Source organism: Bos javanicus, chromosome 22 (genome assembly GCF_032452875.1).
Source record: "Bos javanicus breed banteng chromosome 22, ARS-OSU_banteng_1.0, whole genome shotgun sequence".
NCBI lineage: Eukaryota > Metazoa > Chordata > Mammalia > Artiodactyla > Bovidae > Bos > Bos javanicus.
In genome coordinates, this window is record NC_083889.1 from 48,996,958 (window position 1) to 49,021,666 (window position 24,709).

At 54.6% G+C, this 24,709-nt stretch overlaps 4 protein-coding genes across 6 annotated transcripts; 2 read left to right on the top strand and 2 right to left on the bottom strand.

Moving 5' to 3' along the window:
* Positions 1 to 3,657: 3,657 nt before the first annotated feature.
* RPL29 (ribosomal protein L29) lies at positions 3,658 to 5,881 on the top strand. Of its 2 annotated transcripts, none has more exons than XM_061396823.1 (4): positions 3,658 to 3,742; positions 4,134 to 4,178; positions 4,475 to 4,539; positions 5,412 to 5,881. In XM_061396823.1, the coding sequence occupies exons 2-4, from the start codon at positions 4,142 to 4,144 to the stop codon at positions 5,766 to 5,768; spliced, it is 459 nt and encodes a 152-aa protein (XP_061252807.1). In that variant the 5' UTR covers positions 3,658 to 3,742; positions 4,134 to 4,141; the 3' UTR covers positions 5,769 to 5,881. The 2 variants fall into 2 exon arrangements, with proteins under 2 accessions (XP_061252807.1, XP_061252808.1); XM_061396824.1 differs by lacking the exon at positions 3,658 to 3,742 and adding an exon at positions 3,820 to 3,838.
* A 962-nt stretch (positions 5,882 to 6,843) lies between these two features.
* ACY1 (aminoacylase 1) lies at positions 6,844 to 11,954 on the bottom strand. 2 transcript variants are annotated; one of them, XM_061396811.1, is made up of 15 exons: positions 11,660 to 11,954; positions 11,164 to 11,279; positions 10,278 to 10,342; positions 10,082 to 10,186; positions 9,654 to 9,748; positions 9,319 to 9,395; positions 9,141 to 9,230; positions 8,984 to 9,040; positions 8,564 to 8,637; positions 8,429 to 8,478; positions 8,161 to 8,305; positions 8,010 to 8,078; positions 7,351 to 7,430; positions 7,192 to 7,252; positions 6,844 to 7,108 (listed from the first exon to the last, which is right to left on the bottom strand). In XM_061396811.1, exons 2-15 carry the CDS (start codon positions 11,255 to 11,257, stop codon positions 6,944 to 6,946), a joined length of 1,227 nt encoding a protein of 408 aa, XP_061252795.1. In that variant the 5' UTR covers positions 11,258 to 11,279; positions 11,660 to 11,954; the 3' UTR covers positions 6,844 to 6,943. The 2 variants fall into 2 exon arrangements, with proteins under 2 accessions (XP_061252795.1, XP_061252796.1); XM_061396812.1 differs by having other exon boundaries at positions 11,647 to 11,794.
* Positions 11,955 to 13,343: 1,389 nt separating this feature from the next.
* Positions 13,344 to 20,399, bottom strand: ABHD14A (abhydrolase domain containing 14A). The gene is made up of 6 exons (XM_061396820.1): positions 20,309 to 20,399; positions 18,904 to 19,186; positions 16,402 to 16,619; positions 16,123 to 16,238; positions 14,442 to 14,677; positions 13,344 to 14,227 (listed from the first exon to the last, which is right to left on the bottom strand). The coding sequence occupies exons 3-6, from the start codon at positions 16,599 to 16,601 to the stop codon at positions 14,045 to 14,047; spliced, it is 735 nt and encodes a 244-aa protein (XP_061252804.1). The 5' UTR covers positions 16,602 to 16,619; positions 18,904 to 19,186; positions 20,309 to 20,399; the 3' UTR covers positions 13,344 to 14,044.
* Positions 20,400 to 21,260: 861 nt separating this feature from the next.
* ABHD14B (abhydrolase domain containing 14B) lies at positions 21,261 to 24,331 on the top strand. Its single transcript, XM_061396822.1, has 3 exons — positions 21,261 to 21,476; positions 22,693 to 22,934; positions 23,275 to 24,331. Exons 1-3 carry the CDS (start codon positions 21,266 to 21,268, stop codon positions 23,452 to 23,454), a joined length of 633 nt encoding a protein of 210 aa, XP_061252806.1. The 5' UTR covers positions 21,261 to 21,265; the 3' UTR covers positions 23,455 to 24,331.
* Positions 24,332 to 24,709: the final 378 nt, after the last annotated feature.

Consider the following 24,709-nt stretch of genomic DNA (forward strand, 5'->3'; position numbering starts at 1 on the left):
GACACTGGTTTGATCCCTGGACCGGGAAGATCCCACATTCCACAGTGCAAATAAGCTCAAGCACCACAAGTACTGAAGCCCTTGAGCCCAGAGCCTGCACTTCAGAAAGAGAAGCCACCACAATGAGAAGCCTGCGCACCACAGCTACAGAGTAGCCTCCACTCTGCAACTAGAGAAAAGTCTGGGCAGCAACGAAGCACAGCCAGAAATATAATAATTAAAAAAAAAAAGAACTGACTTGTCTCTGTGAACTTCCTCCAGGCTGACTGATGTCTTGCCCACTGATTCAGCATCTGCCTCGATTTGTGAAGTATTTACATTTAATTCCTCAAACATTTATCAGGTCCCCACAGGTACCCTGGCACTGTGCCAAGCACAGCAAAAATAACCCCAGATGTCTCTGACCCTGTAAATTTCAATAAGTAGGTCCCAGTGGATCCTACTCAGGCTGTGGGTTGGGCTGTGGCTGGACAAGGCCTGGACAAGACCACGCCTCTGCAGGCCACAAGGCTCAGGCGCATCACATCCAGTCCCACCCAGACCAAGGTTTGTTGGGTCACAGGGGCCTCACATGTCTGACTTGTGCCCAAGGCACAAGGGACCTGGCTGACAGGCATTCTGCTGAGTCCAGCTAGCAGCTCTGCCCAAGGCTATGCCACAGAAGCCTCCGCACAGACAGAGGGTGAGTCCCTGGGGGAACGGCTGAGGGCTTCACCTTTTTTGTGTTAGAAACTGCTTTGACATTTGGTGATGTTTATCGACCTCCTCTCAGAATAAGATTTTTTAAGTGTGTAAAATAAAATAGGATTACAAAGGGTTTTCACGAAAAGGAAAAGATGTCCACAGGTTATGACTGAATGAATAAAATCAGGTTACAGAAGAGCTTGTATACGCTCTTTGTACATTTATGAAGAGAAAAAGAGACAGATTGGGAGGGGAAAATGAAAAGGAGGAGGAAGAAGAAAGAAGAAGAAAAAGGAATGAAATAAAGAAGGAGGGAGGAAGGAAGAAAGGAGAGGAAGAAAGGAAAGGAAGAAGGAGAGAAGGAAAGGGAAAAAGAAAGGAAGCTAGGTAGGAAAACTCTCTCTTTATACCTATGGCTGGCCCTACCATCTTTTCCCACTATGAAATGCATGGCAGGCCAATGGCTCCCGATCATGGTTCCCTTTAGCCCCCAAAACGGTCCCCTCAGATCACAGCCCAAACTCTTCATCCTTGTCATTGGCTCCTCCCTTGCCCTTCAGCTGGGACTCTGCCCTGGGCCCATCCCCACAGCAACTCCAGGGGTACTGCATGGCTGTCATCCACCTCTGAATCTGCCTCCCCGTCCGGCTATGGCTCTCTGCTCACTGCTCACTCTGCCAGTGTCAAAACAACCTGGCAACAAGTCCTCAGCGTGTATCACTGATCACTTTCTAGGAGCTGTGAAAGCTCCTGCCAGTTGGAAAGCCACACAGTGGGGCAGCCTGGTTCCTTTTAAGCTGTCACAGCCTCCTTTGCCAGCCCCTACCCTGTGTGCTTCCCTTTTTCAAGGTGTGAGAGTCAAAAACCTTCTCTTCTGGGAATTCCCTGGCAGTCCAGTGCTTAAGACTCAGTGCTGAGGGTGTGGTTTCAATCCCTGGTCAGGGAATAAAGATCCCACAAGAGGTGCAGTATGGCCAAAAAAAACCCCAAAACCAAAAATACCCTTCCCCTCTTTGCCCCAACTTCCGGCCCTACCTCTCCCACACCCTGGGGCCTTGCACCACTCCCACATCCTATCGTCCCCACCTCTTCCCACCAGCTTGGTCCGCCTGTTCTCAGCACCCCTCAAGGACTTAGCTGTTGTAGAGACACTTTTCTTTCTGGCCTCAACTGATTTTTTTTCTTAAAAAAAAAAAAAAAAAATTTGGGGCCACACCACACAGGATGTGACATCTTAGTTCCCCAACCAGGGATTGAACCCGTGCCCCCTGCAGTGGAAGTGTGGGGTCTCAACCACTGGACCGCTAGGGAAACCCTCAATTGTTTCTTTGTTGGTACTCAGTCACCCCCAGAGCATCTGAGCCTGCTCTTCATTCTCCTAACTCAACCTGCCAGCATTCTCTCCCTTTTCTCAGGAATGCTTCAGTAAGGAGTCGCCTGTGTGTCCAGCCCCCACATCCTCCTTTCCCTTTCACTCCTCAACTCTCTGCAACATGTGTCCATCAGTCTGTGAAACTGCCTGCCCAGGAGTGCAAGGAGTGTCCATTCAGGGTGGTGGGGGGGAGGGGGCTATGGGGGTCGAGGGTTCTTAATCTCCTGTTCTACATCAAGTGCTGTGCCAGGTGATGGAAAATGACAGTGACCAAACCAGTCCTGAATTCATGGTGCTTGAGCCAATGAATACATACACAAGTAAATAAAACAGGTAATTAGAGGCTGGGAAAGTTCTATGAAGGAAGCAAACAGAATAAGAGGACACAGAGTAACTGTGGAGATGGGGCAGAAGGTCTCTATTCTAGAGGCAGTCTAGGACACCATCTAGAGAGCAGGAAGAAGGCAGTCCAAGTGGAGTGGATAGCAAGTTCAAAGGCCCTGAAGCAGGAACAAAGTATTTGTGCTTGGCAGGAAAGAAAGAAGTCCATAGGGGTGGAGAGAAGTGAATGATGAGTTGCCAGGATTAGGGGAGGTAAAGAATTCATCTCTAATGCAAGGGGAAGTCCTTGCAGATTTTAACTGACAAGATCTGATTTGTATCTTAAAAAGTACCCTCAGGGACTTCCCTGGCAGTCCAGTGGTTAGGACTGCACGCTCGCAGTACAGAGGACAGGGGATCAACCCTTGGTTTGGGGGAAGATCCCACATGCCACATAGTGCGGCCAGAAAAATAAAGAAAAGTGCCCTCAGACCCCAGCGCTGTGTGGAAAAAAAATGTAGGGGTAAGACTTTACAGGGTAATAGATATCAGGAGACAAGCTTTACTCATTTGGGGTATCAACAGACATATCACATTTAATGCATCTAAAAAGAAAACATCCAGGATAAACGTATACATATAGCTGAGTCACTTTGCTGGGCACCTGCAACTCTCACAATACTGTTCATCGGCTGTACTCCAATATAAATTAAAAGTTTTTTAAAAAAAATAAACACCGGAGCCATTGGCGCCCTCAGAATAAAGCAACAAGACCCCTGTCCCTCCCCGATTCTTGCCCGTTTCTGTTGAAGGCACCATATTCACCCGCTTGTTCAAGCCAGAAACTGAAGCGCTACACTGGCCTTCTTTATCTCCCCAACCTTCTGCATCCCAAGCCCAGTCTACTGTCTTTCTTTATCCACTCCTATCCACCCCTGGTGTCCCCACTCAGCTCCAAGTAAAGTCCTGTCCCAGATTCCTCACAGCTCTGCCTCCTCTCCTCTGCCCCCTACAGTTCACTCTCCCCACAGTAGCCAAGGGTACTGTTTTCGGCACACTAATTTCCTGTCACTTCCCGCCTAACGTGTGTTCCTCAAGGACTCCCGTCGCCTTCAAGACCTTTAATGAGACCTGAGACTCAAGTCCAGGAAAAATAGGAGGCAAAACCTGAATGAGCCGGCCCAGCTTGTTAGCCTCGCCTTCCTGTCTGGATTGTATCCTTCGGGCTTAGGAACCCTTCTTCATAGCGTTGGGGGAAGCTTTTCCAGTAGTGCCTTCCTGCTGCGACGAGCCTATTTCCCGTGCTGCACCGCGGCCTTCCTCTTTCTCTTCCGGTCCCACGCGCTTCGGTATCTGCGGGCCCCGGTGAGTACTAGCCGCGCGGTATCCGGAGCCATCCGTGATTCCTGGATGGCTGTGGGGCGCGAGGCCTGGGAAGGACTGGGAGACCGGCGCCTGGCTGTGAGGAGCGGAGGCCGCGGAGCGGGGGCGGTGCTCATGGGTTTTCACCGGGTGGATGCGAGTGGGAGGATTCCGTTTTAGGGGGAGAGCGCAATCTTGCGGCTAGGGGTTGGTTTCAAGGTACCCTTACCTGAGTTTGGAAGGGGGAGACTTGGCGTCGGGTCTTGCAGAGTGAATCGAGGCACATGCGTCTGTGCTGCAGCCTCATTCTGGCCGCACGATCTTCTAGATCAGGGCGAAAAGGTAGACCCAGTCTGGTGAGCCCCCAGCTCTGATCTCCACTCTCGTTCTCCAGGTGCAGACATGGCCAAGTCCAAGAACCACACCACGCACAACCAGTGTAAGTTCCCTGGCCCAGCCTTCATCTAATGCTCCAGGCCCTAGCAAGGATTAGGGATACTGGCCAGGGAAAGGCACATTTTCTACTGTGGGCATGGGGCTGATGTTACTTTCAGCATTATCTTTGGGGTTTAGATTTACAAGCCTTGAGATACCCATTTGCATTCAGTGATAAAGGGTTTCTTAAACAAATATTAAGTAATGGGACGTTATGGTTCTCCCCGGCTTGCCACCTGTGATGGTTGTCATATTAGAGGAAATCTCTTACTTTGGTCTAATTCCTTTCCTTTCCTGCAGCCCGAAAATGGCATAGAAACGGCATCAAGAAACCCCGATCACAACGATATGAATCTCTTAAGGGGGTGAGTGTGTGCACCGAGTCATATGAGTGTGTCTGTTTGGCTCCAGTTGCATGGACAGGGTCTTTCATTCACTCATGTCTTTAACTGTCCTTCGTTCTACTTGGACTTCAAGCTCTGCCAGGCCTGTAATAAAGTTTTACTTGGCCTTTATCGGCCTGGTCAGGTGGTAACCTGCTACCTGAGGGCAGTCTGATCATCTCCCTTGGTCACCCAGAGCCTTCCAGGGAAAGGATGGCCTTGCCTGTGTGTGCCTGGTACCTTGTGAGCACTGCATTCCACTTTGACCACCCATATGACTTGATCTGACCCTGTGCTAGGGAGTTCTGATGATTAGCCAGGAAGGCTGATGCCATGGGGTCTGAGCAGAACTGTGCCCTCTCTCCACTTTGCTTCTCCCCTGTACCATTGGTCTCTCCCCCTACTCCTCTTTCCTCTCTCAGCCTCTTAACACCTTGTTTGCTGTGAATCTGTTGTACCAACCTTGGTATTTGACATTTTTTGAGGAGGAGTGGGGGGGTGTCCCTGAAGGGGTTTTCGGGGAAGACTCAACCAAAATCCTGCTGTAGGAATTTCTTCTTTCCTTCTGTGCCTGCATTTGAACTCTACTGGGCTCTGGGCATGTAACCCTGAAAATATGTTCTGTGTATAGCATTAGCAGGGTGGCATTACTGACTTTTGGGGTGGTGGTACGCATTTGTCTGCAGATAGTTTCTAAGGCTCAGGTTATTTTTGCATTTAAGGTTGACTTGATGCTGTCTCGAGTCCCAGTAGGCCTGATAGTCTCCAAGGTGCTGCTATAGAGAGGGGGACCAAGGGTGACTTGGCCCTTACATGCTGCACTTCCAGCTGTCTGTACCTTTCTTGTCTACCAGGTAGACCCCAAGTTCCTGAGGAACATGCGCTTTGCCAAAAAGCACAACAAGAAGGGCCTGAAGAAGATGCAGGCCAACAATGCCAAGGCCATGAGTGCACGTGCTGAGGCTGTCAAGGCCCTCGTGAAGCCCAAGGAGATCAAGCCCAAGATGCCAACAGGCGGCAGCCGCAAGCTCAGCCGACTTGCCTACATCGCTCACCCCAAGCTGGGGAAGCGCGCTCGTGCTCGCATCGCCAAGGGCCTCAGGCTCTGCCGGCCAAAGTCCCAGGCCAAGGCTTCAACCAAGGCCAAGCCACCTGCGGCTGCGGCTCCAGCTGCCAAGGGTGCCCAGGCCCCCACCAAAGCTCCGGAGTAGAGACCTTCATCTGCCAGTGTGAGGACAGAAGGACTGGTGTGACCCCCTGGGCTGCTGTCTGCGTGGGGCTGGTGTCCTCCTGTGCTATTTGTACAAATAAATCTGAGACAGGATCTGTCGGTCAGCCTGTGTCTGTGATCCCAGGGCTGGAACTAGGGTTTGGGTTGGGTGGGTACCAATGTTTTATGTGGGAGTAGAGTTTTAGCCTTCCTGGATTGGTACCGTGTGTAAGTCAGGAAATACGGCCTTGAAGTGCAAGAATGGGACCTGGTAAGTGAGTGGGTGGGTGCCTCTGGGATATTGGGACACACAGGTTGCTGGACTGGGCAGGATGGTGAGGAAACAGAAAAAACCCAAACACCTTCATCATGTCTTCAAGCTTACCCAGAAGAAAGGGGAATTCTGCACTCTGGCCTGAGGATTTCCAGGTTCCTAGCAGGCTTGGGCCAGAGAAGGCAATGGTACCCCACTCCAGTACTCTTGCCTGGAAAATCCCATGGATGGAGGAGTCTGGTAGGCTGCAGTCCATGGGGTCGCTAACAGATGGACATGACTGAGCAACTTCAGTTTCCCTTTTCACTTTCATGCATTGGAGAAGGAAATGGCAACCCACTCCAGTGTTATTGCCTGGAGAATCCCAGGGACGGGGAGCCTGGTGGACTGCCGTCTATGGGGTCGCACAGAGTCGGACACAACTGAAGCGACTTAGCAGCAGCAGCAGCAGGCTTGGGCAGCATTCACTACTGAACGGGCCCCCAGGAGGCCAAGCAATGGTGGCACTATCTGGTATGACTGCTGTCTTCTCTGCCCCCTGGATCAGCTGTTCAGCCTGCTGTCTTAGTCCTCAGAGCAGCCAGTGAAGCGCCATTCAGTCACACTAGGTCCTCAAGACTGGCTTTTGAGTATGGTGGTCATTTGTAGTCCACCATTTGAGTATGGTGGTCACTTGGGGTATTGGGAGGCTCAAAAGGAGTTACTGATATACTGGGGCAACGGGCGTGGCGTATGGTGTATGGTCCCTCATCTCTGAAGTAGTATCTTTGAAACCCTGCTCCATGAACATCCTTGCTGTTAGTACTTTGGAGTGGCCCCAGTCCACAGAGACTTTATTGTAGGGCAGGAGGGAAGAGGGCTCCTTGGCAGTGGTCCAGGGTGGAGGTTGGACTGCACAGGGCTCAGCTTTCACTGGGCAGAACCGGCACACTGGCCAGGGCAGGCAGCAGCCGAGTATATATGTCTACCCCACGGAGGAATACGGCCTCGTGCAGCCGTTCATCGTGGTCATGGAGCAGTATGGGCGTGCGGTTCATGGGTGAGAAGCCCAGAGCTGGGACCCCTACCTGCAGGGAATGAGGGGAGCTATTAGGGGGAAGGCCAGCACCTTAGAACCACTCCAGTGCCCACCCTCCCGCAAGTGGCTCACCGCGCGAAGATAGCGGCTGTCCGTGGCAGCGGGGAAGATCTCTGGCTCCAGAGTGAGGTTCCTGGTGAATGTGGAAGCAGGAAGGGCAAGGGAAGGATTAAAGGAGCAAAGGAAAGTGGAAGAGGGGAAGGGGAGAGGAGGGCTGGCCAGCGTGCTCACATGTCTTTGCAGGCCCCGCTAAATGCTGCCCACCAAGGGTCTGAGTCATCAGTAGGTGTCACTTGGGGCTCTGTCCACTTCTGTGGGGAGAAGGATGGCAGGATCAGGACAGAGTCTGGGCATCTTGCCCTATTCTTCATAGAGTAAGCTGTGCCTGGCAGAGGACACACCCCCACGCACCTACCCAGACATCCAGCTGGCCAGTCCAGCAACAGGCCCTTTTTCAGTCTTTCAAAGGCCACAGGCCAAGGACCTCTGTCCTCCACTTCCCATCCATCCTCAGATCCTAGCCCAAGTGCCCCTTGCTCAAGAAGGTGGTCCCAGACCTCAGTCTGGTCAAAGACTCCAATTACAAGTCCACACAGCATAAGGTCCCACCCTTTCCTGGATCATGTGTTCATACTTATATAAAATAATTATTTGACTCATGTCTATTCCTCTCTTCATGCTGTAAGAACTGAGGGCAAAAACACTCCCCAGTGTTCCCCAGCACCCAACAGTGGCCTCTACAACTAATGCTTGTTGGTTAATCAAACATGTCTCTCACGGCTAAAGAAATGTCAGGATGTATGTAGGCATACCAAGTGTACAGCGACACGCAGCAAACCCAGTCTCCCCAGCTCCTATGACTCCCCCATCGTAGGCGCCCCCGTCCATACCTGAGCAAACTCGAAGGTGACCCCCTCGCCAGCTGCCTGGCACCAGTCCTGCAGCTGCCCCTCGAAAGCCTAAGAGAAGGGAGGTGAGCTGACCCCGAGGACTGGGCTGAGGACCCGGGCTCCCTCCTGCAAACCCAGGTGGAGGTGGCACCTTCAGGTCCACATCCGGGGCCACACGGAAGTCAAAGCTGGCACTCATGGTGGCAGGTACCACGTTATAGGCCACGCCGCCCTCTAGGATAGTCAGGTTCACGGAGGTCACAGCCCCCTCCTTCAGTTGAGGGTCTGACTGCAGCCTGTGGTGAGGGGGCAGGGACAGCCGGCAGCAAGGAGGAGGAACAGATAAAAAGGTGGCTCAACCCCACCTCCTCCCTTGCATGACCTCCCAGAGCCCCGTGCCCTTTCCCAGGCTGCCTCACCTCTGCCTCTCCTTCTCCCGAAAAGCCAGGATGGAGCTCACAACCTTGTGCTAGGAGAGTGTGAGGTGACATGTGACAGGGGCCCCAGGACAGAGCCTCGGGAACTCCCACACTCCCTCCCCGTGGGCCACACACCAGCTTCTCCGCTGCTGTGTCCTCGATGAATCGCGAGCCATGGCCCGGCTTCCCAGTGCTGGTGACCCGTACCCCTGGGAGAGGCAGGGGGAAGGGGGTGGCTTCAGAATGGGACAGGTTGGAAAAGCAACCAGCCCCGAGATGGGCCCATGGCCTTCCCCCTCCTTCCAAACTCCTCAGGCCAGGCTCTGTCACCCTCCAAATGCACAGAGTAAAGCTGGTTTCTGCCCACAGTTAGGGCCTCCACTCAAGCTCAGGAAAGAGACGCCGGAGTAGGAAGGGGCTGGGAGGCAGAGGTCCTGGGTTCAAGGCCTACTCAGGCCCCAGCGTGCTGGGGAGCCCTGGGCGGACGGGCCCCTGTCCCTTGTGGCCCAGCCTCCCATCTGCACAGTGATCTCCACCCTCCAAGTGCATACTCACACCAGGGGCTCCGCTCACTGTAAAAGACAGTGAAGGCGTCAGTGGGGTTGGCCAGGCCTGAAGAGGAAAAGGCGGTTCAGAGGGTGGAGTGGCCCAGCCTCCACTAGCGGCCTCCCTACTCTCTGCTGGCTGCTCAGTGGCCTGCCACCCTGCTCACCCTCATCCAGGGCAAAGCCAGCCCTCAGGGCCTGGAACTCAGGCCGCTTCACAAACAGCTCCATGCCTTGGTGACCCCCAATCTCCTCATCTGTAAAGGCAGCAAGAATGTGAGACAGGGTGGGTACCCCAACACGCTCTCCCTGCCCCTGAAGGTGCCCCCCATTAGCCACTCCTACCTGGCACAAAGGTCAAATGGATGGTTCTGGGGAAATGGTGGCCTTCAGCCTTCAGCCTCCTCACAGCCTCCAGGTATCTGAGGGGCAGAGAGAGGGTGTAAGCTGGGTGCTGGGGGGAGCCATGAGATGCTTGAGCAGGCAGGCTGGAGCCTTGGGCCCTGCTCCGCCACAGCCTAGCAGGTGACTCCAGCAAGTCTCTGTCCCCATCTCCCCATCCAGGCAATGGTCATAGCAGGAATTCCCACCCAAGGTAAGGGGTCAAGATGTTCCTTGGCCTTGCGGTTCTCCAATCACGCCTGGGTCCCGTGAGGAAACTGGGAATGAAGGACACTCACTGGATGCTGACACACTTCATGTCCTGGGCGCCCCTGCCATAGATGTAGCCGTCTGCATCCTTGAAGGCCTCAAAGGGATCATGACTCCAATATTCCTGGGGGCATGGGCAGGAAGAGGGACCCAAGCCCCAAATGTAGTCATTGACCTACTTTGCTCAACTGTGGTCCCGCCCTGAAGAGGGCTGCTGACAGCCGTCATCCCTCATCTCTGCCTCCCACCTCCACCACCAGCGCCCCCAACCCACCCTGGCACGGAATGGCTACTGGGCAGAGTCTGCCAGAGTGGAGTAATGCTCTATGCGGTCAAGTCTGTGCCAGGACCAGCACCGCAGGCGCCCTGCAGTTGAATGGGCGGGTCTGTACTTTGTCCACAAGGGTTGCTCCATTGTGGGACACTGTGTTCCCACACCCCCACACCCCCAAGACACCTGGAAGACAGGAACCACATCCGTATGGGAGTTGAGCAAGACGGAGGAGAGTTTGGGGTTGGTGCCTGGCCAGGTTAACACAGTCACTACACGGCCAGGTGCCACCTAGAGAGGGCCAGGAGGAGGGGTTGTCAGTGCAGGGTGAGAAGCTGCTTCAGGCCCACCTCCCCCTTCCCATGCAGCGCTGCACGCTCACCTCCACTTTCTGACAGCCCAGGCCTAGCTGGAGGGCTCTCTCCTCAAAGAAGGCCACGGCTGCCCCTGGGGACACAGAGAGCCTGGCTGCTGCTTCTGCCTCCCCACCCATCCTCACCTCCCACGGGCCGAGGCAGAGATGGGGGGACATCCAGAGAGGGGAGCAGACACCTGCCTCCACACAATTCCTCATCCATAAGAGACCTTTGCATCTTGGTCCCCAAGGAAGATGTTTCTTGGCCAGTGACCCTTTGTGGAAGGCCAGGTGGCAAGTCCAGAGTGAGAAGCAGGTGTCATCCTTACCCTCCCTAAACATGAGAAAACAGGGACTTCCCTGGTGGTCCAGTGGTTAAGACTCCAGGCTCCCAATGCAGGGGGCAAGGGTTCCATCCCTGGTAGGGGAACTAGATCCCCACATGCTGCAATGAAAGCTCCCACACATGGCAAATAAGACCTGGCACAGCTAAATACTTCTTTTTTTTTTTAATTTGGGGAAAGTGACTCAGAGACACAAGGCTCACCAGCTGGGATGTGGACTGGACCTAGGCACACAGTTATCTGGCACCAAGCCTGATTCCTTAAGGGCTGTGGCCTTTGTTCAACCCCAGGAGACTTCCGGGAGCCTCTGCTTCCCCTCCCCAACCGCAAGTCCTGGGGAGTGAGGGGGAAGATTTTCTAATCTAAACGCCGGTTGTAACTTTTGGAGCAGCACAGACTGGAAGGGCTGCTGAGAAGTCTGTTGACCCAGGGAACGACTTAGAGCAGTGGAGGAGCCATCTGAGGCAGCAGATTAGGCTCAGCTGGGTGATAGAGGCTGCTGCCTGGTTTAGAGCACAGTCCCCGCCCCTGAAGCCCCGCCACAAGTCCTGAAACCGCCGCGTGCTCACCATAGTCCGGCTCGGGCTGGAGGGTTCGGATGCGCAGGTACTGACGGAAGAGAGTCACGGATGGGTGCTCGCCCTCTCTACCCTCGCTGGCCATGGCGCTGCCCTGCCGTGGTGAGCTGGGGGCAAAGCGAGTGGCTGCCTACTCCTCCCCGCACCTGGCGCAGGTGGACTCCATCTGCACGCCGCCCCTCCCCAGGGCGGTTCCCCGGACGTCCCCCGTTACAGATCCCCCATTCTGTTTCAGGCGCTGTGCGGACCACTTTCAACACAGTTCCTTATTTAATCCCCCAAGGAGCCCCATGAAGTTTATGCCTCTGAATGCACACATTACAGAGGAAAAAGCAAAAAGAGGCTGAGAGACAGCTAAAAAGTAACTGAGCCACGTTTGAACCCACACGTTGACTCCCGCCGCCCTTCTCGAAAAGAAATTTCCCCATTGCCTGGATTTCACTTCAGGGAGCTCCAGATCCCGCTACCCCTCACCAAGGCCCCCCACCTCGCTCTCGGCTGGTCTTGGCCCGCGATCGCCGCTTGGCGTCCGCCCTGGACTCTGGGCGGGACTCGGGGTCCTGTGAGGTCTCAGGATCAAAACTGCCCTGGTCCGCCCACCACGTGGCCGGACCTCGCAGGGCGGAACCGAAGACTGCGAATCAGGGCCATCCCAGACTCTAAGGCCCAGTCGGCCAGGGCGTCCCCGCCCGCCAGTGGTTGCAGCCTCCACCAGTTACCTGAGGCTGGGATTCAGGAGCCCGCCCCGGGGCGGCAGCCTCCGCCACCAGCTCCGCCCCGCACCCGGAGGCGAGCTCCTGGCTGACCCCGCCCCCTCAAGCCCAGTCCCGCCCAGCAGGGCACGCCCCCCACCCCGCCTTTGGTTCTGGGTAGCCGGTCCCACCTCCTGCAACCTCCAGATTGGGCGAGAAAAGAAGAGGGCGGGCACCGACTGGAAACGTCGCAGCAGCTCGCTTGGGCGCCCCCTCGCTCTCAGGGTTCAATCCCGCTAAGTCTTGCTGGAGCTGGTCCCCACCTGCTCCACCACCCCCTCCCGCGAGTCTCTACTTCTCCCCTCTTCACGCTTCAACTCCTTAGGGACGGCCTCCCTGACGGCCTCAACGCTCCCTGTGTGGAGAGGTTTACTGGTTAACAATCTGTGAGCGCCAGGAGGCTGGTCCAGGTACCCTCAGGATCCTGTTCCTGGCAGGGCACAGAGCAGACGGACAGCGTGCCAGGCACGGAGGATAAGTGAACGGATGAGCGCCTGTGTGATCGTGCCGCTGTGTGGGCAAAGCTGTGTGTCAGTGGGTGACTGTGTATGACCACGTGAGTGTGAGATGGTGGATGTGACAGAGGATGGCACGCTGAGAGGATGTAATCGTGACGCTGTAGACAGGAGAGGTGGGAAACTGCACAGAAGCATACGTGTGGCACGTTCTTTGCCGATCCTGGGCCAGTTTCCTTGGCTCTTCTGCAGCCACCGGAGAAGGACGATCAAAGAGGCACAGGTGTCCCACTGGCCACCCACAGGCCGCACACAGTTGTAGCTGCCCATTTGTGTGTCCGGTTGTCCTCTGTACTCTCAGACAGTTCTACCCTCTGTTCCAGAGGGTGACTCAGCTTGGGGAGGGGCGGGGTTGAAGACTTCAACCTCTGGGCACAGGGCAGGCAGGCTAGGAAGGTAGGGTAAGGTCCATCCAACCCTCCTGGGGTTTAAGTTCAGCTGCTGACCCACATATTCCCAGACACAAGGCTTGCTGGTTCACCTGCAATGCTATTGTTGGCATGTTGATTATTTTGAATTAAAGTCACTTAAGAAATGTCCAATGCCAGAGGGACATTCTGACCCTCCTTTCTGTCTCCCTGAAAGCAGGAAAGAAATCTCTGTGAAAGGTACACTCCTTGAATCTGGAGATAGGACACCCTTATCTCCAGGGATAGGGAATGCAGGCCGAGAAGCCTCTATAAACCAACTTTGTTACTTCTTTTAATTTACTACCCCCAAGCCCAAACTCTGTTTATTAATAGATTCTTTACTAATTGAGCATCCAAAATATGTTTTTGTCCTGTCAAGTCCTCACAAATTTATTGTCTAAAAACTATAAAAGCTGCCTGCTTTGGTCACTTCTTATGTCTCATTTCTATGAGACCTCCTTGCACACAACTAAAATTTCTTTTTCTCCTGTTAATCTGTTTTGTGTCAGTTTTATTGTTAGTCCAGCCAAGAACTCAAGATGGGGAGAGGGGGAAATTTCCCCCTCCCCAATACTATGTTACAAGATAAACCACATTCGCCATCCCCTCCTCTACACATCCTGCCCCTTTTGGCCATGGAACCTACATCCTGATTCACTCATCTCAGCCACCAGACCCTGGATTTCCCATGAATCCCAGTGATCATTTAGCAGGAGTAATGACCCCTCTCAATGACAGTCCCACCTGCCGGCCCTGTGTGGCCAAGTGCTCTGCTTACCCAGATTTAGTCAATCCTAAAACCACTTTCTGAACTAGGTGTTACATCATGCCCATTTTACTGATGAGGAAACTGAGTCACAGACTAGCCACTCAGCAGCCATCTAGTAAGTAGCCTATGTCCTCAGCCTTCTCAGGCTGCTGGAGCACTCCCTCCAGCTCTCAGTCCCGAGCAGTCCCACACTTGGCTCCAACTCTCACCCCACCTGCAGCAATGCCAGCAAACAGGACCTGTCACTCCCCAGGTATGACAAAAATGCCTTTTTTTTTTTTAATTGTGCCTCTGAGATAAAATGAAAGGTCCCGACTGGGTCTAGCCCTCTGACCTCTGCCCTCTAATCACAGGGGCTGCTGCCCCGGTGTGGACTTGTCCCCCTCCAAGTTCCAGCCAGGCCTGGGGCCTGGACAGTGGGTGAGCTCACAGTAGATGGTCAAGGAAAGCAAGAAGTTCGAGGTGGAAGTCTTGTGGCTTGTGGAGGTAGCAGGCGTGGCCTGCATTGCGCAACTTCACCGTGGCGTGGTTGGGCAGGTGGCGGAGCTGCCGCAGTGACTCCCGAGCCAGGGTGCGGTCCAGCTCCCCATACAGGATGAGAGTCGGAGTCTGCAGGGCAAGGCAAGGCGCCATGATCCTGGGGCCTGAGGGGGACTGACCCTCAAGCCACCTCCTTAGGATGTCTTCCCGATACACACCCCATCTCTTCCATCCAGATCAAGGATGGGGCCATGTGTCCTCCAAGTACAACCTATGTATTTTCCCCCCATGACCCAAGCCAGGGACAGGAAGCCAGGACTTTCAGAGACCCTCCTCCCAATACCTTCACGGCCTGGAATTGTTCCTGGGTGTAGTTCTGGGTGGAGGCAGGTGCAATGGGCACGAATCCACGCAGCTGGTGGTGGCCTCGCATCAGGAAGGGCAGGGCATAGCGGCCACTCAGTGAAGGGCTCACCAACACAGCGTTCTGCACATTTAGGTCCTGCAGCACTCGCTCCAACAGCTCTGCCCGCCCTGCCTCTGTGCTTGCCTCCTTTGAAGGTGCCGAGTTCCCAAAACCTGGGAACAGTAGAAGGCACCAGCTGAGGCAGGCTGGGAAGGTGGTCAGGACTTCCTGCTCACCATAGTGGCCAAAGAGATGGGGACCAGTGGCACATAACATCTGCTACCCCCAAATCCCCAGAAGTTATGTTTTTGTAAGGTGATAGGGCTGTTAAGAAAACCATCTTTCATTCATCATACTGGCAAAACTGAAGATTGATAGGGACCTCCTTGGTGGTCCAGTGGCTAAGAGGCTATGCTCCCTGGAAGGGGCCTGGGTTCAATCCCTGGCCAGAGAACTAGATCCTGTGTGCCACAACTAAGACCCAGCACAGTCAAATTAAAAAAAAAATTGATAATACACAGTGTTAGGGAAGATGAAGGAAAATGGATACTTTCATGTATGACTGATTGGAGAGTAAATCCATATAGCATTTTTAGAGGGTAAGATAATATTTGTCAAGAAATTTTAAATGTGTGTTCTCTGACAAATCAATTGCCCTGATGGCTACCCTACAGAAATTATTGCCCATATGCTCAAAGAAGCATGTTCAGGGGCCTCCCTGGGGGTCCACTGCTTAACATTCTGTGTTTCCAATGCAGGGGGCATAGATTCCATCCCTGGTTAGGGACCTAAGATCCCACATGGTGTGTTGCATGGTCAAAAAATAAAATAAGCAATGCAAAAAAAGAAAAGGGGCATGTCCAAAGATGCTTCAACTTCCTTACTTGAGCATTTTGACTGACACTGAAAACTCTAAACCAGCCTACACAGCCACCGGTAGAGGAGTGGCCAAATGAAACCTGTTCATCCCTCCAACGACACACATTAGGATAAGGGAGGGTTACAGTGCCTGACATGACCCATGAGACACGGCAGAGGGGAAGAAAACCAGGTTGCAGAGAGGTTCGCTAAGCAGGCAGGACACCAGTCATGTTTACAACCCCAACCACATAACCCTGCATCTCTAGATCTAAAAGCACCCAAAGAGGATCTGGCACCCTCAAACTGCTTAGAGAAGTGACAGGGAAAGAGAAGTGGCATGGGTCTCTGAGAGGGATCACTCTTGGTTGATTTTTTAATGACAAGAATAACAGCAAAAAATCATTTGTATAGCTGAAAAAGACATAAAGCTACCTACGTTGTCATAAAAAGTACAGTGAGCTCTTCCCATGTGATCTTTTGTGAGGCAGGTAATGTTTCTTTTATTTTAAGGTCGTGTTTCTAAGTGCTCTGTGACATACAACAATCCACACCGTAGTTTCAAGGTAGAAAATAAACACAGAGCTTTTCGTGTTGCCCCTTTGTGTTGTGACTTGCCACTGCCTGTCTAGACCCTGGGATCCAGATGCTCCCCAGCCACACCTTAGGGCTTTCCTACCCCTCCAGGTCTACCCTCTGGCATTCTGTCCCTTTGTCCCTGCTGCATGTCACCTCCCTGGACCCAGGGGCGGGGGCTCACCTGGAAGGTCAAGGGCCACAGCCCGGTAGCCCCTCTGTGCCAGCAGCTGCAGTGTGCCCAGCTGCTCCCACGTCCGGGAGCTAAAGGCCTTTCCGTGGAGCAGCACCACATCCACCCTGTGGGCACACGGGGGAGTGTGTGTGTCCTGGGGGTTCTTTCTTCCAAGGCTTCTTCCACCACCCTCCCAGGTCCTGAGCACTTGGAGTTGAGCTGGGGGGTCCCACACAGGGATGCTCCTTGGGCCTAGTCCTTCTACTCCACCCTAGGGTAAGCACCTACCTGTGGGCCCGGTGGAATGGGAGCACCTCACGGTAAAAAATGGGGGAGCTGCCAGGGGTGAGACCAGCCAGGATCGTGACATTAGAGTCTCCCCAGAGCCAGGAGGTCTGCTCAGGGGGTCCTGGCAGCCCCACATATAGCAGCAGCATGAACAGCAGGCCCAGGCCCAGGCCCAGCAGGGCAACCTGGGACCGGCTCATGGAGGTCTGTACCACAGTCTGGAGGAGAAGAGGAGATGGAGAAGAGGGTAGAGCTGAGCCCCCACAAAACCCCCTCAAATCCCACCTAGGAGTTCCCAGCAGAGGAAAAGCTCAGCCCTTGCCCTTTCCTCTGCTCTGGGCAAGTGTCTGAGGGTTCACACCCAAGTACTCCACACGCCAGGGCAAGGGCTGAGATACCCCATAAGTGTGAGGAGCATCTGAGATGTCCCCCTGGCATCAGTGGCCACCACCATCCCTGTGCCAGCTAAAACCACTTCCACTCATCAAGGACTTACGACAGCCAAGCCCTATGCTAGGCCCTTCACATGTAATGACTCATGAATCCACACAAGAACGCTAGGGAACAGATATGATGATAGGTTTCCTACAAAGGAGCAAACTGAAGCTCGGAGAGGTAGATTCTCTTGCCCGATGTGCAGAGTAGCAAGTAGCAGAACTGACACTTGAGCCCAGGGCTGGGCTCCCAACTACCAGGCTACACTAATTTTGCCAAGAAGGAAACTGGGGCTGGGAGGTGATGGATGAACTGGTGGTTGGAGGGGTGAGGGTCATCAAAGGTGAAAGACATCAAAGAGCAAAGCAATGTCCCACTAAGGGCATGTTTGCAAATGGTTCTGTTTATCAGACTGCATACAATAATGCTAAAATCAGAATGTGATGGGAATATTTAATGTTCTACCCCAACTGATATTAAGTGGGAAGAGAACTCATGGAGAATATCCCTGATGGAGGAAGTGCCTAGGCCTGAGTACAGGGCTAGCAAGAAGCATGGCACACTTACAAATGGAAAGGGCAGCAGGAGGCTGGAGTGACAAATGCCTCCTACCCCCCAGCTTTCATGCCAAGTGACCCGTTTCATGGACTCCTCCAGTCGGACTCTTTGCCAGCCCAGAAGACAGACCTCAGGACCCACACCCAGAGCAGTCAGCCCTGACTTTGAGACTCCTCTGCCAATTCCTGGCTGTGTACCTTGTTTGTCAGTAAAATGGAGAAAATAACCTTGCAGCTGCTCTCCCAAGCCTTCTGTGAGATTTCAATAATTCAAGGGGCCTGACCAAGGGCTAGCCTATCATCATTTTTTGGGTCTAGGAATCCTTGTTCCTGGATTCCAGGGAACATGTCTTTATTTGAGTGCCTGCTGGGCACTGGCCCTAGATCTGAGCTGGGGAATCGCCTTGGACCCTACCCACCTCTCCCAGAAGTTTTGGGGATGTTTCCCAAGCCCCCAGCCCCAGTCTCCAGGGTCAGGTGGTGACTGGGCAGTGGCAGCCCCTCTGGAGCAGAATCAGGAGCTGCGTGGAGGAAGAATACACTCCTCTCTTCTTTCTGCCCACCACCAGCCTCAGATGCAAGCATCCAGCACATAAGCCTAGGTTCCCACCAAGCAGAGCATCCACGCTGAACCTCTCCTGTGGTGGGCCTGGGGCACTGGGGCACCTCTCCAGGTAGGGAGGGATGGGACTGCAGCCGTTGCTATGGCAACCCAGGCAGCTGGGGCACTAGACAACAGTATGCTACAGAGATGGAAGAGGGGGAGGGGAGGCACTGTACCCACATGAGGTCCTCGGCGTATGTTTCAACAATGACACATAGGTGTACAGACATGCACACAAACTCTTGTCCCCGAACACTTTTCCTATGTACAGGCTAGTCCCTGCATGGCCACACAGCCTCCTTGCGCATGCATGGGCCTGTGTACAATCGATACCTTGAAATACACCCTCAAAATCACACATGCATCAGTTATCAGGAAGGCAGACGCACAGGTACACGTACACACACACACACACACACGCTTTTAAAATCATATGCAAAAAAAAAAAATCATATGCAGACCCTCATATCTCAAGCACACAATCCTAAAACTACACATGTACACAAGAACGTGTATTTGGAGGTACAGGCAGGCAGACACCGAAACACAGAGCTTCAGAAATATATATACATACAGGTAGATATACATCCTTGAAGCCACACAGCGCACAGAAATACTCACAGTAGACATACACAGACACAAGCGGGCAGATAGACTGACATACTGCCCCCCCGCGCAGGCACACAGAGAAACTGACACACGCACGCACACACCCAGGCCCCCAAGAACACCCTGCCAACAACTGAGCAGGTGCACACACGTGACAAAGGAACAAAAACAAGCACACTGGCTGCCCCAGCGCGGCCCCTCCGGCAGGGCTCTGCCCCAGGGCTCCGGGGGCAAGGGGCGGGGCAAGAATGGCCCGCCCCGGGCAACCTGCTGGCCTCACTCCCCGGGGACACTTACCGGGCCAACAGGGATGACTGGACCCGCCACCGTTGGGCGGGCTCTGCTCGGATGCAACCAGCGGTCAAACGGCGCCGCGACGTTGGCGCTGCTTCCACCACTCTGCGGGCCGCTGCGGTCACTAGGTGGCGGAGAGCCTCAGTGCGCTTGCGCAGTCCGCGGTCTCAGTCCCGCGCCTGGCAGCCAAGTTGGAAGGGACACTGGGGAGAGGCACCCCAAAGCACAGAGGCCCGGCCCCACTTCCCACTGTCCAGATATTCCAGGTTGTTTTTCGGCCTGAGAGCTGGGACATAAAGAGAAGTCACCCGACTTCTTCCCACCAGCGTGTCTCCACCCTTAGTCTCTGGTCTGTATGGCAGGGTTAAGGATAAGGGTTGTCTTTAGGCCCACCAAGGGTTGTCACCACCGCAGAGAGTTGTCTTAAGGACCTAATGTCTGGAATGGAAGCTTCACTGTGTAACTGCCAGATATTAGTATTGTTTTGAAGCAGCCCCAGGTCTCTGGTTAGCCACTTCCCTGACCCCTGCAAACACACCCACATGCATGCACTCAGCCAGAGTCCTGGTGGCCTCTAGGCTCCTTCATGTCTCTATAAGTCATCTATCCTGGTTAGTGACATGTGACCAACATCTGACCTGTCCCTAGCCTGTGTGGCCAGGCCTGGAACAGGGAGGATGGGAGGTTGAACACACAGCATTCACTCATTAGCACTCTGTGGAGTAGGCAGCATCACACCCATTCTACAGGCAAGGAAATATGCTCAGGGCAGCTGGGAGATCGATCAAGGCCAGGCATTGTCAAAACTTCTCATTCTAACCAGTCTGGCTTCCATATATGTTCCAGATTGAAAACTCTGGGCTTGGGCAGCCCAGGCAGGGGATGAGGCGGGGGTGGGGGGGTGGGGGGGTGGCAGTGGGGAGGGACAGGAGCGATGAGGCCCCAAAGGAACACTTCTTCTCAAGATAAACCATATGCACCTCGGGCAGGTTGCTCAGGGTCTCTGGGTCCGACCCAGTCTGGGGTACATGGGGTCGAGGGGCATGGGGAAACCAAGACCGCTGTGAGAAGATGGGTCTAGCATAGCAGCACCCACCTCCCTGCGACGGATTGCCGCCACAAGCGGGCGCCCTGGAGCACGGCCCAGCCCCCGCCCTCCGGCGGGCCACCTCCCTCCTTCCCCGCACCAGCCCCTTCCCTGCTTCCGCGCCCCGGCCCGAGTCGCCGCCTTCACTCGCCAGCCGCCTCGCGCAGCTCCCCAGGTACCTATCCCGCGCCCTCCGACCCTCTCTTCCTTTCTCTAGTTAGACCCCACCCCCACCCACCGCAAAGTTTCTCCTCTTCTTATCTTGGCTCCCCAGGCCCCCTTACTAGGGTCTGCCCCCCTCGGCTTTTGCATGCATCTTACCAGACCCTGCGATCCACAACCGACCTCGTCGGAGGGGACAGAGCCAGAGGTGGCGGTGCCGGAGACCGCGCCTGGCCTCGGCGACCGTGTGTTGGGCCTCAGCGGGCAGCGCGCTGAGCACCTCGCGGGCTTCGTGGGCCGGAACTCCAAAGCTTTTCCCCGCTCAGCGCTCCGGTTTCCGGCTCCGGAAAATAGATTTTTTTTTTCACTCCAGCCCCGACTCCCTTGGGTCTGCGGTGCCAATCCATGACCTATAGCAGTGCCTGGAGGAGGAAAAGGCTGATAAGCAGAATAGTTAGCTACTTACTGTTGATACGTTTGCTATACTTACTGTGTGCCAGGCACAGGGAGTGTTTTACACGCCTGGCTTCATTTAATCCTGCCTACCACCTAGGACTTCCCTGGTGGCTCAGACGGTAAAGCGTCTGTCTACAATGCGGGAGACCCGGGTTCGATCTCTGGGTTGGGAGGATCCCCTGGAGAAGGAAATGGCAATCCACTCCAGTACTATTGCCTGGAAAATCCCATGGTCAGAGGAACCTGGTAGGCTACAGTCCATGTGGTCACAACTGAGCGACTTCACTTTCACTACCTAGGAGCTAAGTTCTATTGTATTATCCCCAAAGGTAGGAAAGGATAATAACAATGGGAACAATAATTGTAATGGGAGCCCCATGTATTGAGTTCTTTCCAAAGGCAGGCACACTCAATTATCAGTGTTTTTTTTTTTTTTTTTTTAACTCATACATTCTTGAGGTGGACGTTCATGTCCCACAGTTCAGATGAGGAAACTAAGGCAATTAGGTAGTGGCAGAGGCAGAAATAACACCTGTTTTCCTCATCCAAGGCGCGCGCCTAGAGTTCTGGGAGCCTCCTTTGCTGCTGCAGGAGAGACCCCTGCCCTCTCCGGGGCAGCCTCCCTGCTCCACGTGGGCAGGGTGTTCTGTGGCAGCAGGTATGGCGAGCGTGGAGCAGCGCGAGGGCGCCATCCAGGTGCAGGGCCAGAGCCTCTTCTTCCGAGAGGCCCTCCCTGGCGGTGGGCAGGCCGCCCGCTTCTCCGTGCTGCTGTTGCATGGCATACGCTTCTCCTCCGAGACCTGGCAGAACCTGGGCACCCTGCACAGACTGGCCCAGGCTGGCTACCGGGCTGTGGCCATTGACCTGCCAGGTAACTCGGGGGGCGGGGGCAGGCTTCTGGACAGGGGTTGTGGGGGCCTCACCGGGGACCTGGGGCTGGGGGACTGGGGGGATTAGCCAGGCTGATCCCTGAGCTGGACAGGTCAGAGTGCACACTACAAGGCCTTCAGGCTTCTCTAGTCCATCCAGATACAGTCTGGACACTGCCCAGCTGCATCTGTGTTGCCTGGTGCAGTGTCTCAGTGTCTCTGAGCCTGTTTCCTTATCTGTAATGAGAGAGAACCACACCCATTCTGGAGGATGGTTTTAATGAGAATGGATTGAGATGCTCCATGTGAGTATGTGACCAGTACGTAACACAGAATAATTAGTACTCAGCTGATGGCAAGTAAAATGTTTTGAAAGAGCTGTAACCACTGGCTCTGTTGGAAGCCCTAAGGAGTGTCCCCTGGCACCTTTGGGGGTGGCTAAGCCCCTGGTCATGATCCCACCTACAAAGCCCTAAGTTAGGTCCTGAGGAGGGAAGGGCAGCGCCAGACCGCCAGTCATAACCTCAACTGGCAGGCCCCAGCCCACGGTGCCAAGTGTGAAAGGGGCAGCATGGCCGACCTGCTTCCATCTCTGGCCGTGGCTGGTATGGTTTCAGTGCCCAAGGGCGGGCCTCCAGGACAGGACAGGATTGGTTCTGACAGTGGGTTGGGCTGAACTTCCAAGCCAAGGCCATGAACGAATCCTTCTGCAGAAGGTAGGGACTGACTAACAGAGGGGAGATATGTGTGCAGAGACCACCCCTCATCCTGTCCTGGAGGGCATTTACCCTGCCAGCCCCGGGACAGGGGTCTCTGAAGCAGTTAACTCACTTAATTTTCACAACAATCTCAAATAGCAGATACTTTCGTTACCTCCTTTTAACAGATGGGGGAACTGAACAGTGGAGAGAGGGCTAAGGGCACTTTCCCAGGATTACATAGTAAGTGGATCACTGGGACTTGGATCCAGCCATGTGGGGCTTCAGAGCCTGATTCTTTGAGGACACTGTTCCGGTGGAGGTGGGCACAAACATGGAGGGAAATGCCTTATGGTTGCCACAGGTACGACAGACCTAGGTTTCTGCAGGAATAACTACGCGCATGTTGCAGGAACCTGACACAGAGCTTGACCTAGGAGGGCTTTCTGGAGGAAGGGACCATCTCTCTGCTGTCTTCCTACTCACCACCTTTGTCTCTCCCACACCTGAATCCCTGCAGGTCTGGGGCGCTCCAAGGAAGCAAAAGCACCTGCCCCTATTGGGGAGCTGGTCCCCAGCAGCTTCCTGGCAGCTGTGGTGGATGCTTTGGATCTGGGCCCCCCAGTCGTGATCAGCCCATCATTGAGTGGCATGTACTCCCTGCCCTTCCTCACGGCCCCAGGCTCCCAGCTCCGGGGCTACGTGCCAGTGGCCCCCATCTGCACTGACAAAATCAATGCTGCCGACTATGCCAGAGTGAAGGTACCCCTGTGTGGGAGGCTGAGATGCCCCTGCCAGGAACAAGGAAGAGTCCATCCTGGGGCCTCGGGGGGGCTGGGTAACCAAAGGGTAGTTTCTGAGATGAGTTGAACCACCAATCTCTACCCTTGGGGTAAGCTGACAAGCCCATGCTGCATACTGGGGTAGACACAAATTTATGCCTTTCCATACGACCCCTTCACTGGGCCAGCTTGTCTCTCCCCATCATTTGCAGTGACCCCAGGGAGAGACCAAAGTGATGGGGAGGGCTGGAGCTATCTCTAGGAGGCTGGGTCTGGAATGGCAGGTCCCTGTTGACTCTGCCTCCTTTTTCTTTCTCTAGGCATCAGTTCTTATCGTTTATGGAGACCAAGACCCCATGGGTCAGACCAGCTTTGAGCACCTGAAGCAGCTGCCCAACCACCGGGTGTTGGTCATGGAGGGGGCGGGGCACCCCTGTTACCTTGACAAACCCGAGGAGTGGCATACAGGGCTGCTGGATTTCCTGCAGGGGCTAGCATGAGGAGCAGCCCTGCTGATGGGGGTGGGCCGCTTGCCTGCCCTGGTCTCACTCTTGCTCATTCTCTCTCCTTCCCTTTGTGGGTTCCTTCTCATCCTGTACATTGCAACAGGTATGTCTGTCTATCTGGGTTCTTTTCTTCTAGGGTCTGTCATTTCCTCTTCTTTCTCTTGCAGGGACAGGCTGACGAGGTGAAATCAAGAGGAAAAAAATTTCAGGAATCAAGGGACATAATCTGGTGGAGGGTAACCCATTAGATGAACTTCTATGTTTTCCTGATCAGCTTGCATTCCTTCTGCTCTGCCCAGCTTCTCCCCACCTACCACCTCCTCCTTTGGCTGCTCTGCTGGGTAGCACAGCCCCTAACTCCGCCTCTTAGGCCACAAAAATATACATACACACACGCATACTTACACATTAGAGTCATCTATGTTCCCAAATATGACCCTTCACTGGGCCGTACACAGCTCTGAGCTGACACTCAAGGCACCGTTGCATTGCACGCACAGACACACACACATACTCTGCCACCACACAAGTACTTACACAGGCACATTCTGCCCTCCCCAGCCAGGCAGCACCCCATGTCTGGGAAGGCAGGGATCCCACGAGGCCAGCCCTTGCAGGAGACCCTCTACCAGGGTTAGGGTATGGCTAGCTCTGAACTTCACTAACCCACAGGTTGCAGCTGGCCCCGCATCACAAATGCTCCCAAAGGAGGGGTGGGGGAGGGCACCACTTCGACCCTCAGATCTCCCAGCTGGGTGCTCCACAGCTCCCCAGGCCTGGGTCTTCTCGGCCTAGCTAGTTTCCTGCTCTGAGGTTTGGCTGGTGGGGAGACCGAGAGTGAAGGTCTGTGAAATAAAGTGATGCAACTAGACCCGCAGGCTCTCGCTGTCTCCAGAGCGCCGCCCCTCCCCCGTCCCTTGGGGACCGCCACTGCGAGCCCCTCCCCCACCCTGGCGGGACCAGATGGTCCCCCTGCCCTTTGTCCACCGGGCCAGATGGAGGGGAAGGGAGATTGGATTCCCCTCCCCACCCCCACACACCCAGGTGCCAAGAGACTCAGCTGCAGGGGAGGTGGAGGTCAGTGGGACCAGGCTGAGCCGATTACAGAGAAGGGGAGGTAGATTTGAGTCCCAGGGGGCGCGTCGGCTTGGGGCGCCGTGCGGGGAAAGCGAGAGCTTGGGAACCGCCCAGCTACCCCCGCCTACTCTTATTCCTTCCCTAGTCGAGTACTCAACTACGCCGCGACCCT